The sequence below is a fragment of the Zonotrichia albicollis genome, chromosome 9 (assembly GCF_047830755.1).
Source record: "Zonotrichia albicollis isolate bZonAlb1 chromosome 9, bZonAlb1.hap1, whole genome shotgun sequence".
In the NCBI taxonomy this organism is placed as follows: domain Eukaryota; kingdom Metazoa; phylum Chordata; class Aves; order Passeriformes; family Passerellidae; genus Zonotrichia; species Zonotrichia albicollis.
The window spans coordinates 9843459-9856427 of record NC_133827.1 but is presented as its reverse complement, the minus strand read 5'-3'; the positions used below and the strand labels follow the sequence as shown (position 1 = coordinate 9856427).

Genomic DNA, 12969 nt, shown 5'->3' with positions numbered 1-12969 from the left:
GTGTATATATGATTTAAATATAGTGCTCAGTGATCTCATATCACTTAATATTTTTAAGTATGTTCTTTCAGAAGTGAAGTACAAATAAAAAACAATTACCCTCTTATTATTTTTGCAGACCACTATAATGACTAGAGAACAGATACAGAAAGAATATGATGCTTTAGTTAAAAGCTCAGAGCAGCTTCTGAGTGCACTGCAAAAGAAGAAGCAGCAAGAGGACGAAGCAGAGAGGCTACGACGCATCCAGGAGGAAATGGAAAAGGAAAGGAAGAGACGTGAAGAGGAAGACCAAAAACGAAGGAAGGAAGAAGAGGAAAGACGCCTGTGAGTCTTGAATTTGAATAAGTTGCTGGTTATAGAATGAGAAGAAAACAGGAAAGGCTTTTAAATGAAGTTGGTTTTGATACACTTTCACTTAGAGAATAATTTGGATTGTATTTCTGTGCAGTGTTGAAACATTTCCTTTGTAAGGCAAGTGACAGAAGAGCATATGGAAGAAATTATATGATGCAGCTGGAAATACAGATGAACTTGAAAAATTTCATAATTTACATGTAGTATCTTGTCATCAGAACTGTACTGATTTGTGGAGTACCAATCAGTTTTATGAAAGAGACTTTGTATTTCTTACTATTTCTTGTTCATTTGTGTCATAATAACACATTTTCATTTTCTTCTCCTCTTATGTAATAGGAAATCTGAGATTGAGGCAAAGAGAAAACAGGGAGAGGAAGAGAGAAAAAAGAAAGAAGAAGAAGAAAAACGTATTCAGGTTAATGCTTTAGCTGTGTGTGGCTTTGGGGGATTTCTTGTTACTGTGATGGTTTTGGGGTTGTGTGTTTATTTTCTTGTATTCATTTACTTTTTTATAAATGCTTTTTGTAGCTTATGTTCTCCACCAAGTCCAATGGCTTCTTTCTATAAATGCATTTCTCAGAGTCATTCCCCAATGTTGCTTTATTAGTAAATATAGGGCAAATGTCATGTTTAGCGTATGCCAAGACAGATCACCTATTTCTAGTTCCTATGCAACTTCACATATTCTGAGTGGAGGTGCATCTGTTTTTAAAGGATTTTAAAAGTTATTTTAAAAATATGCAGCGTTGGGGAATCCTGGTTTAGCCTTTGAAGATTTGGTGGGTGGTTCATGTCAGGCAAGTTTGGCATTCTTTTACTAAAGTCACATCTTGACTTTGATTGTGTTGTTTACTTGCTTAACTGCAAACACTTTGAGAGTGCCAGTAATAATGAGAGGAGGCAGGACTGTCCTTGGTAGCTCCTTTGGCTGCACTAAATACACGCAGCTCAAACCCCACTCCTCCACCTTTCCCCTTGATTTATGGCAATTCTTACTGATTTCATAATGAGCTCTCCTTCGGAGGTGTGTTTGGATCCTGTATCCCTCTTTTCCTTTTTTATTGGAAATTGCTTGGGTGACCTGGGATAGCAGTCTTATGAAAAAAGAACATCTATAGTGATTGTCTTTATCAATGTTTCTTGGGTTCTGAGCTGTGGATATCTGCAATGCAGAATGTAATTTACACTTTTACTTTAAAATGCTGTGTTTGGATCCAAGTGGATATATCATCCTGTAAGGTGTTTCATTCTCCCACATAGAGTTCCTTTCTCATTATCTTTCCTCCTGCTGGTTGGTTTTATCAGCTAATCTAAAACAAGATTCATAAGGTAAAGTCACTGGTGTAATGGTACAGTTTTCAGTGTTTTAGTGGTGCAACTTCACAATGATGGGTGGGAAGCAGCTTTGTTTCCTTGTTAATTTTGGGGCACTGCTAAAACTTGGTGTATGTGCCTTTTGAAGGTATGAATTGGATGGTCCTGTTTTATTTACTGTGTGTGCAAGGCTTTTTGTGAAATAATGATGGTTAACTGCTGCTGTTGTTTGACTCTGCAGAGGCAGTATATTTGAATTGTTCCTGCACTGCACTAAGTTGGAAGTTTTACCATTTGCTTAAATTCATGTTAGATCAGCTCCACAGAGAATTCCAGTGTCTGTCTTAATCCCTTTTCAAAATGACATACAGACCTGTATCCAAAGTAGTGCCTGTTACAAAGTCCTGTGATGCCAAGAGCAGAATATCAAGGAAGTATTGTGTTAGTGCTATGGAGAAGCAACCATAGCCTCAGTTTCATTTGAGTTTTAATGATTCTGAAAACTTCTGAACATTAGTTTTTATAATAATGAACAAAATAATTCATATATTAAAAAAATTACTTGGCACTTTATTTAAAAAGTTAATATAAGTGGTGGACAATATTTGATAAACTATATGAAAACCAAGATTCAGTTTGTAGCTGTTTCATTTTTCTTGGGTCTAACTAAATACTAATGCTGTTAATTTTTCATTTCTGTAAACTGTACATGTTTCCAAAAGCTAATACACAACATAGCATTTTTTTCAAATACTGCTCATGTAGCATTTTGGTTTTGATTGGGTAAGGCTAAAGGTGTCCTGTTCTCAAACAGGCTGAGATTGAGGCTCAGCTGGCTAGAGAGCGAGAGGAGGAGACGCAGCACCAGGCCATGCTTGAACAGGAGCGCCATGACCACGAGCTGGCAATGAGGATTGCCCAGAGCGAGGCAGAGCTCATCAGTGATGAGGCACAGCTGGATTTAGGTTTGCGCAGGTATGGAGTCAAGGAGTTACATTTTCCTCTCTGTGCTTTCTTTTCTCCCCATCCTGCTCCCTTGGAGAAGACTATGCTCTTGTTTGGTTAATGGAACTTTGTGTTCATTAAATGGAGCTTTTAAGTCAGTATATTGGAATGTTTTTCAAATTAAATTTTGAAATTTGTTAGATTGCTTTTGCTTAGACTTTCTTCATTTTGCGTCTTGCTACATCAGTGATTTTGTAGGTGCTTGTGGACATGACTGCAGGTCTCTTTCTTTTTTTGAGTTCTAACAAGGATGGCCAACTTAGAATTCTGATTTTTATGACTCATTTAAAGTAGGGAATAGAATTTCTTCAGTGGTAAGTAATAATAAAATACATCTTTGCTAGGTCTTGATGGTGGTTCTATTTTTACAGTGAATTTGTGTGGGATTTTTTTTTTTAAAGAAGAAGCTCTCTTTAACTGCAGAAATAAAAGTAATTTCTGGGCCCTGACTGGTAAGTTTTTTCAAGTGGAATGAAAATACCTAACATAGATGAGTTCAAATGTTAAGTGTTAGTCTTGTTTTGTGTCAATTTTTGATGTGCGATAAAATGAGCTTAACCTTTGATACACAGAACCACACTGCCTGTCTGCAGAGCAAGAACTCTTCATGTGTAAAAGGTGATGTCTTAGAAGCAACTTAGAAGTTCCAGTAAAAATGGTACTTACTGGTCAAGTTGCATGAAGGGACCTGTGAACATGGTCACATACTTGGTGACTTCATTAATATGACTCTACTCTGTTGTTGTTGTTGAAATGAGTGCAAGAAAATCCCTTGTGTTGCCATGAAATTTCAAGCTCCTAGATGTATTTCTTTTGCTACCCAAATTTCGTCTAAATGTATACTTTTTTTAATAACTGTATGCTTGCTTGAGATAGGTGGGTAATTTTTTGTCATGTTCAATACTGACTTCTGGGCAGTTCCACTGAAATGGTTGTGTTTTTTCCCTCGGTACTGCAATAGCTGTCAAATTGTCTCTGACTGAGACTGACATGCTCCATTCACAGAATCAGAATGATTTGGGTTGGAAGGGGACCTTGAAAATCATCTCTTTCCTGCCCCCTGCCATGGTCAGGGACACCTTCCATTAGACTAGGTAGCTCAGAGGCCCATCCAAGCTGGGATGGGGCAGCCACAGCTCCCTTGGGAAGGCTGTTCCAGTGCCTCACCACTCTCCCTGTCTGGATTTTGGTGCAATACTTTAAAGGTAGACACAAAGTCACTCTAGTCTTGCAACCTGGCAGAGTTCTCTTAAATATGAAAGAAGGGATGCAGTAGTCAAGAGCTCAGAGAATTCAGTAACTTCTCTGTCAGTGAAGCTCTAACCTCCACTGGGTTTCCTACTGCTCATAGGTGATTTTGGCATTGGTCTTTCTTGTATAATCCCAGAATGGATGATGAGCTGTCATGGTTTGAGCCTGGCACAGAGCCAGTGCCCCCCATGAAAATGCCCTCACCCTGGTGTCTGCTGTGAGATGTGACCAGGAATAAGCAAAACAGGCTCCAACTTAAACATAAAGAACACTTTATTACCTAAACTACAGGAAAATAGGGAAAGACCATAAGGAAAAAGAAAAAAAAAGAATTGAAAACCTTACAAAAAAACCACTTTCCTCCTCCCCACTCCCTGACTTTCCCAATCCGATACATTCTCCCAAAACACCAACTGCCCAGCCCGGCACGACACTTTAGTATACTCAAACTGCAGTTCATGAAGAGGAAAGGAGTCCTTCTTGTTCCATAGGCTTCCCCTGGAAACACACTGAAACCTCGTGTGCTTCCTTGTCACTTCGGCACCGCCCGGAAAAAGTCCTTTTGCCGCTTGTGACATCTTCCTTCCATGCCCAGTGCTCTCACCACTGCGCAAGGCCAGAGCTGCTTTTAGGGTTGTCTTTCAAGGATGCCTTGTCTCACTCCAAAAAGGCACCGTCTCTGCTTTTGGGACATCTGTCCCCCCCATATTTTTCCAACCCCCTGGGGCCGGGAGGTCCTCACGAAGAACCCTCCTGGTTTTGAGGCACTGCCTCCCCCTAAATGCAGTCTCTGTGTCACAGGAACAACTGAGTCCATGGCCACAAGAAAAGTCCAGCCAAAAGCCCACTCCAAATCATCTCTCCCCATCCAATCATCTCCACGTTCTTCGGGCCAGGTCCTTGTCTCATCTCATCTCTTATCTCCCTTCTTATTCAGCTTCGAGGAGGATTAGCATTTTTGCAAGGCCCCAATCATGAAAGAAAGGGTTAAAAGTTTTCAGTCTCTGTCTATCTCAGAACGATAATACTCCCACACGTGCTGCTGCTGCTGCGGCCGGCCGGGCTGCACCCTTCCCCCCCTTTCTCCTCCTGGGCGGCTGCTATCACATTCAGACGCCGGCTCTCCTCTCTCTCCCTCCTGGGGGGGGGGGGGGAATGGCTGCCCAATGTCTCTTGGGGCTCCGCCACCCTTCCATCCTTGAGAGCTTTCTCACCCCCATCTCTGTCCAGGCCCCGGGCCTACCGCATGGCTGCCTCTCCCCCGCCCAGCAGCAGCGGCTGGGCTGGACAGGGGAGAGATCTGACCTCTTCGCCGCGACGTCCCAAGAGAGAGTGCCAAGGGCAGTGCCCTGCTTTTTAACCCCTGTGTATTCTCGGAGGTGTGTCCAAACCCCACTGGCTACACCGGGTGCCAGTCTCAAACCCAAAACCTTCATTGGTTTGACCACAGCTTCCCAGAATTCCCACTCCTTCCTGGTCAAACCACCACATGAGCTAATTGTCATCATAACTCTTTGACTGCCAGTTTCTCTGCTGTGTAGCTAGCCCAGTTCTGCTGTGCAGCTGGTAGGTGACTGAAGACCCTTCTAAGTGTTTGGAAAGTACTCAGTGGTCTGAACATGTTAGTATAGAGATGGAAATAATTTCTTGAGCAAGATAATACCTAAATCTAGAAAAGAAGTGATAGATTTTCCTGCTTACATGAGATCTTTTTTATCTCATTGGCAAATTTTTTCCCTTGTTTCCAAAGTCTACTTCAAATAGTTCATTGCACATTCAAAACCTGAACAGAATGCTTTTAATTTAATATTTGATTTTATTTTGGTTTGTTTAAAATCAGACTAAAACCTTACCCAGGCCCCAGTATCTTCTATTGAAATCAGAGGATTTTCATATAATTTCAGGAGTTGCCTTAAAGGTAGCAGCTAAAGAAATTTGGTGAAATGCAAACTATTGGTTAGAATAAATAATGTAATCTAATATTAAAACATAAAGTCTCAGGACTTCTTTTATATTATACCAATCAAAATTTTGCTGGAGTCTAAAGAAGTTATAGTCTACGGTCTTCTACATTTGAGACTGACATATTAGCATGTGATACACTAAAATCACTGACTTTTCTATAAGTATATATATCTTCCCTGTTAAATTTTGCTGTAATAAGATAAAGCATGTGTGACTTCATACTGAATTCATGCAGTATATTGCTTTTACAGTGTTATCACACTTCTGTAAAAATTGGTTTCATCCTTACATATTGGCATGAAGAAAATAAAGGTATTTTCCATTGTATGGTTGTAACTGTTGAGTGAAAAGAGGAAGAAAAGGGTGATTTTATGCGCTCAGTTTTAACAAATACATGACACTTTTGTGTTGTCATATTTGAACTTGAGTGCCTGTAGTTTATTTCTTTTTTCCACAGTGCCTTGCTGTATTCACTTTCATAGCTTTCATAGATATTTCAAGGGGCATAAGTATTAACAGTTTCCTTAAAAAATATATTTGTTGGCTACTATCAAAGAAGAAAAGTTGTTTGTTCTGGCAGCAGATCCAGGATTTTCATTTGTGCTTATTTTGTGCTGGATCTGCTGGACCTCTTCTAGCTTTATCCAATTTTACTACTCATCCACAGTTTGAAAGGATGTGTAATATGTGATTTACTGCACCCAAGGGTAAATTAAAGGTAATGACTAGCAGTTAAGTAAAAATTAATTTAGATAGTAAGTATCTGCTTTCAACTGGGTAGTTTTTATTCATTTATGTGGCTTATTGAAGTGTACAGTATGGCATGTAACATCAAAAGAAAGCTAGTCTTAGAAGAGTGTTGTGAGTGTATCTCTCCTGGGTTTTGCATTGGAACAATCCTATGTCCTAATTTAGCACAGATAGTGCTACCTGTGCTCAGCTGTGTGTTTCCAGCACAGCAGTTACACTTGGGGTCTGTTCACAGCTTGCATGAAGAAGCACCCATCCTGTTCCCAGAGCAGCTACAGGAGGATTGCTGCTGTTTCTTGTGACACGCTTATCCAAGCATGAAATACATCAGTAGTATGCTTCAAAGTCTCTGCTTTTGAAAGATTGGACAGGGGAGAAAGGCTGGGGGAAGCTTTCACTTGTACATTTCTTTTTTCCCAGATTATTATTTAAGTCATAACTGAATGAGAAAGTTTTGGGGGGAAAAGAGGTTTATATAATCAGCTAAAAATAATAATAATAAAAATTCTTAAGATAATAAAGATGTGAGAGAGCAGGAAATGCTATGACCCACCTTTTCTTGCTTCAGATTATTAAAATATTAACTAGGTAGTAGTTTGTCTAACATTAAATGTCTTCTGTTTGCAGAGCCAATGGAACAAAGCCACAAATGACTACGTATGGCATTTTTTTCCATTTGAATGCTCTAATAGATAGAAGCCACATTAATTAATCAAAAGAAATTGATATTGTCTTCTTATTTACTAATACCCCATAGCAATCTTTGTTAGTATGCATCTGTAATTTCTAAGTCAATTTTTAATGCCTCATATTCATTACTTTGCTTACATCTAATAAACCCTTTAATAACCAAATATACCAAATAACATCTATTCAAAAATCATTATATAATTGCTGTAAAGTTTTTAACATACCATCCATTTTTCACTGCCCTGTGTAATTTATTGTTCTTTACAGAATCAGGACTCTGTGTGTGTGTATGTGTGTCTGTCTGTCTATCTATCTATCTGTCTATCTGTCTGTCTATCTATCTATCTATCTATCTGTCTGTCTATTTTTGTGTGTGTGTCTGAATTGAAATAATTAAAAATAAGTAGTCATTTCCTGTGCATTTAATTTAATTTCAGTTTGATTGTCAAGACACTTTCATGGTTATAAAGGCTGGTTTTATATCCATATATATTTGGTTTATGCTCATATACCAATTTTCTTGTAGGGAACAAATGGCCACAGAAATGTCAGAAATATTGTCTAGGTAGGTGAGAAGGTATAACACCAGTGAATCAATCATTTTCTAAAAACAAATCACACATTAAATGGGTTGAATTATTATGGAATTAAAAGTAATGGAATCTGGGGTTTTTTTTAATTATGAGCAGGTAACTAAATTATTTCTTTCAGATAAATTGCATTTACCATTTTTTCAGCAATTATTTCTTTGCTATTTTAACTTATTATATTGAAAAAGAATAAGAATTGTTCATGTACCCTGTAATTTTTTATAATTTCATTAATGCTTCTCCAGCTTTCTTCTCCTCTCACCTTTGTGATAAACAGATCACAAGGCTCCACATCTTTTAAAGGCATATTTCTACAGATTCAGCACAAAGCTAATGAAGCCATTTAACAGCAATGTAATTGTTGGTGCATTTAATAAGGAAATATGCTCATTAGAGTTCTCTTAAAATAAAAGTAGTTTTGAAAATTTCCATGGTAAGACCATATTAAAAACCCTCTTAAGATATCCAAACAAAATCTCCTTCTGGGATTTCTTGAATGATAATGTGAGATTTTATGCACAATGCAGAAGAAAAGATAAATACAGGTTTGGGTCTGAATATGCTAGTTGGTCAAATACTAATACTCTGTTCAAAGAAATTTTTGTGATTGTCTTCCATATCAGCAAGTAAATAGAAAGTGTTTTCTGCAACTTGATGGTAGAAATTTTTTTTTGACATTGATTTTGTGAACCTTACAGAAGAAGAAAAAATGTTTAGAGGTTTTGAAAGTGAATCTGTTGTTTAACAAGTTACTAAGCTATGTATGTATAGTTTGAAGATGCTCAGTCTCACATGTTTAATGAATTGTCTAGTGGTATCATGGATGATTGGAATGCAGCTGGTAACTAAATTTTTCTCCTGCAGTATTTTAAGAATAGGCATAAACCACATAAGGTGTAATTAAGGTAGCATGTGAATTTAAATGGCCATATTGTATTGCATATATTGACATAGTTCCAATGACAGTGGCCAATTTTTAATGTACAAAAAGATGAAAAAATTTTGGGGCCAGATCAGGCTCTGTGTTCTGGTCGGATTCAAAATGCAATGCTTCTCAGTATCTGCTTGTTTAAAAAAAATTGTCTCACTTTTCATACACTGGAAGCCTTTGACATGAGACTGGTCTTTTCTATTTTTAGTCTGAAAATACTGTTTATGATACATAACTCTCATATGGAGCAGTGAAGATGGAATGTCAAAGGTGATGCTCCTCTTGCTGCCAGACTGTTGTGCTTGAGGTCCTGTAGAAAACAAGCAAGTGGTCTTCAGAGTGCACAGTAGTACCCTAATAGAAAGACTAAGCCATTCAATTGGATTAGCGTTCTTAAAGATTACTACAACCTAGTTCTGCTGTGCTAAATTAGGCAGCAAACTCTTAGAGTGGTGGGTAATGTTGCTAAATAAGGAAAATCCTTAGGATTTGTCAAATTAGGTTCAAAAAGGTTAGACACCAGGCAGTGCAAATTAATTATCAGGAATCCTTAATGTCCTACAGAATAGAACAAAATATTAAAGTATATATTTTGAAGAAGTTTGTCCAGTTATTTGTTTTACAGTCATGAGTAGTTCTAAGTCAGTTTTTTACGTTTGACTTCTCAAACTCCAACTGGAAGCTGTGTGGACTCAGATTAGTAGTATGAGTAGACATTAAGCTGCTACTCCAACAGCAAGATTCTGTAGTTTTAATTATACTGAAGAGATGGTTCAGTTGTTATTAAGAGGAATGTTAGGTTTATTCAATGAAATTTAAATTGCATTTGTTATCACTGCTTTCAAAACTGCTGTATCTGCATAAAGAAAAAATTCAGGTTATAATAGTTTTTTATAACCTTCTAATTAAAAAAGGAAAATAAACATAAAACTTCACGGTACCACATGAGACCTTTATGGAAAAATAAATGTTAAAATAATATTCATTAGATTATACCTATGTGGTGGTTTGACCAGGAAGAAGTGGGAATTCTGGGAAGCTGTGGTCAAACCAATGAAGGTTTTGGGTTTGAGACTGGCACCCGGTGTAGCCAGTGGGGTTTGGACACACCTCCGAGAATACACAGAGGTTAAAAAGCAGGGCACTGCCCTTGGCACTCTCTCTTCGGACGTCGCGGCGACGAGGTCAGATCACCCTCCCCTGTCCAGTCGCTGCTGCTGGGCGGGGGAGGGGCAGCCACGTGGTAGGCCCGGGGCCTGGACAGAGATGGGAGGTGAGGGGGCTTTCGAAGATAGAAGGGTAGAAGATCCCAGGGAGTCAGCCCTTGGGCAGCCATTCCCCCCCCAGGAGGGAGAGAGAGAGAGAGCCGGCGACACCGAATGTGATAGCAGCCGGCCCAGGAGGAGAAGGGAAGAAGAAGAGTGCCCGGCCGGAGCGGCAGCGTGTGAGCAGCGTGTGTGAGAGTGCCGCTCCGGGACAGACAGAGACTGAAAGTTTTAACCCCTTTCTTTCATGATTGAAGCCTTGCAAAAAATGCTAATCCTCCTCGAAGCTAAATAAAAAGAGAAATGAAAAATGAGATAAGACAAAGACCTAGCCCGAAGAACGTAGAAATGATTGAATGAAGAGAGATGATTTAGAGTGGCCTTTTAGCTAGACTTTTCTTGTAGCCATAGACTCAGTTGTTCCTGTGACACAGACTGCACTTAAGAAGAAGCAGTAGCTCAGAAACCAAGAAAGTTCATTCGTGAAGACCCCCCGGCCCCAGAGAGTTAGAAAAATATAGAAGAGACAGATGTCCCAAAGCAGAGACTGTGCCTTTTTAGAGTGAAAGAAAGCATCCTTGAAAGACAACCCTAAAAGCAGCTCTAGTCCATGCGTCAGTAGTGAGAGCACTGAGCATAGAAAGAAAATGTCACAAGCAGCAAAAAGACTTTTTTCCAGGCGGTGCCGAAGTGACAGAGAAACACACGAAGTTTCAGTGTGTTTCCAAGAGAAGCCTATAGAACAAGAAAGACTCCTTTCCTCTTCATGAACTGAAGTTTGAGTATACTAAAGTGTCGTGCCAGGCTGAGCAGTTAGTGTTTTGAGAAAATGTATCAGATTGAGAAAGTCAAGTAGTAGAGAAAAAGAAAGTAGTTTTTTGTAAAGTTTTCAATTTTTTTTTTCTCTTTTCCTTATAGTCTTTCCCTATTTTCCTGTAGTTTAAGTAATAAAGTGTTCTTTATGTTTAAGTTAGAGCCTGTTTTGCTTATTCCTAGTCACATCTCACAGCAAGCACCAGAGTGAAAACATTTTCATAGAGAGCACTGGCTCTGTGCCAGGCTCAAACCATAACAACCTATTAATACTGTGCCTGTCCCACAAAGATATTACTGCACAAACAGACCTTACAATTAAAAAGCCTGTTTTTTCTTATTGCATCAAGAACTTTGCTACCTTGTTAAAGATTCTTTCTAGTTTCTTTTGAAGAAATTCCCTCAGATCCTGAAAGAATTCAATTTTTATTCTTAGTCATGAGCAGAGACTGGTAAAATCTCGTGTCTGCTCTTGAATTCCTTAGTGTTTAAAAGATGTGCTGATCATCACTGAACATTGCAGTGTTTTCAACTTATTTTATAAGCTGATAATCCACAGGAAATTTGCTGTTCCTGAGGGAGAGTTCTTCCACTTATCCATACCACATTTCTTGGGGAAAAAAAGAAATTCAGGCTTATGTTTATATCTAATGTTCGTTTCATACATGGAAACATTGTACATTTTCCTAAAGATGATTGAGATTTTAGTAATAATTCCTCACTTGCATTCGCTGTTGACTCACTTTGACATTACCTACATGGTGAAGACCTTTTGCCTTTGGAAAATACTGAGTTTTGATGAGTCTTTTTTTACTGGTCAGCGTTTAGTCCGAGTGGTCTTTTTTACTTTGATGATAAATATCATCACTCTTGATGATCATGATGATCAATATCATCACTCCCAACTCAGAATAAATATTGCTGTTATTAGATGGCCAATATAGAATTAATTTGGTTTCTTCTCTCAAGTTAGGTTTTTGTCAGACAGAATATTTTCTTAAGGTTAGGAACAAGATCAATTTTAAATAGCAGAGGAAATGCCTTTTCTTCCTTCTCCTTGTTCTACTTCAGGAATATTTTTCCTTGTCTGTTTTTTGAATGGAACTAAAAATGTTCAGTCTTTGTTTTTTGCATCTTGGTTCTCACAAAGTAAAATGTACATCAATGTGGGATGAGATACTCAGAATATGTGTCTTTCTATACCTGAAAAATATCAATGACAATTCCTTTTAATCTTTAGGAGGCAAATCAGATTATGATATGATTTTGAGCATAAAATATATTTTCATTTTCTCTTGATAATTCAAACAACTTGAAAATACTATGGTATTTTGTCTGTGTGGTAATAAGTATGACGCATTATTGATCATGGGATCTCTTCCTCTTCTTAAAAAAAATCCTGTTTAATACTTGGAAAAAATACATATACATTTTAAAAATAATTGCAGGGGTCCTGCAGTGCAAGCCACAAAAGCTGCTGCTGGTACTAAGAAGCATGATCTCAGTAAGTGGAAATATGCAGAGCTTCGTGATACAATCAACACCTCCTGTGGTAAGTGTTTTTTTTTCTGAGAAAGAGTTCAAGTTGTAGTTATACGAAAAAGTGTTACTTTCTTCCTATAACAAAGATTAAAAGTTTACATGAGTTTGAGTGAATAACAAATTAATTTTAAAAATTCTCTTACCCCCAAAAGAACAATACACAAAGCTATTTCCATATTAAGGAAACAGAATCTCCTTTGTGATGTCTTTAAGGGATTATATATTTATGATAATAAACATCTTGGGCATAAAATACATGTTATAACTTCTTAATTAAGTTCACTCCATTTGATGTACTTCCACAGAGGGAATAGTAATTATTATGCTTTACCTAGAATTTGCATGTTCTAAGAATTTTTTTGCTATCAATTCTTGCTGTCACCAAATCATAAAGAAAGCAAAAATATGTTCTGTCGTAGATTATTATTCTTTAATTTTCAAAATGTGTAACTTCTTTTTGGAAGCTTACAGTGGGGCATTAATCACCTTGGCC

At 37.9% G+C, this 12969-nt stretch overlaps 1 protein-coding gene across 1 annotated transcript in view; it reads left to right on the top strand.

Annotated features, from left to right (window-relative positions):
- The window catches only part of LOC141730256 (unconventional myosin-VI-like), a 46699-nt gene that overhangs the window by 23554 nt on the left and 10176 nt on the right, over window positions 1-12969 (top strand). The window contains exons 16-19 of the mRNA XM_074547685.1: window positions 119-327; window positions 697-775; window positions 2489-2649; window positions 12383-12486. Coding sequence (XP_074403786.1) covers window positions 119-327; window positions 697-775; window positions 2489-2649; window positions 12383-12486 — 553 coding nt within the window. The remainder of the gene's footprint in view (window positions 1-118; window positions 328-696; window positions 776-2488; window positions 2650-12382; window positions 12487-12969) is intronic.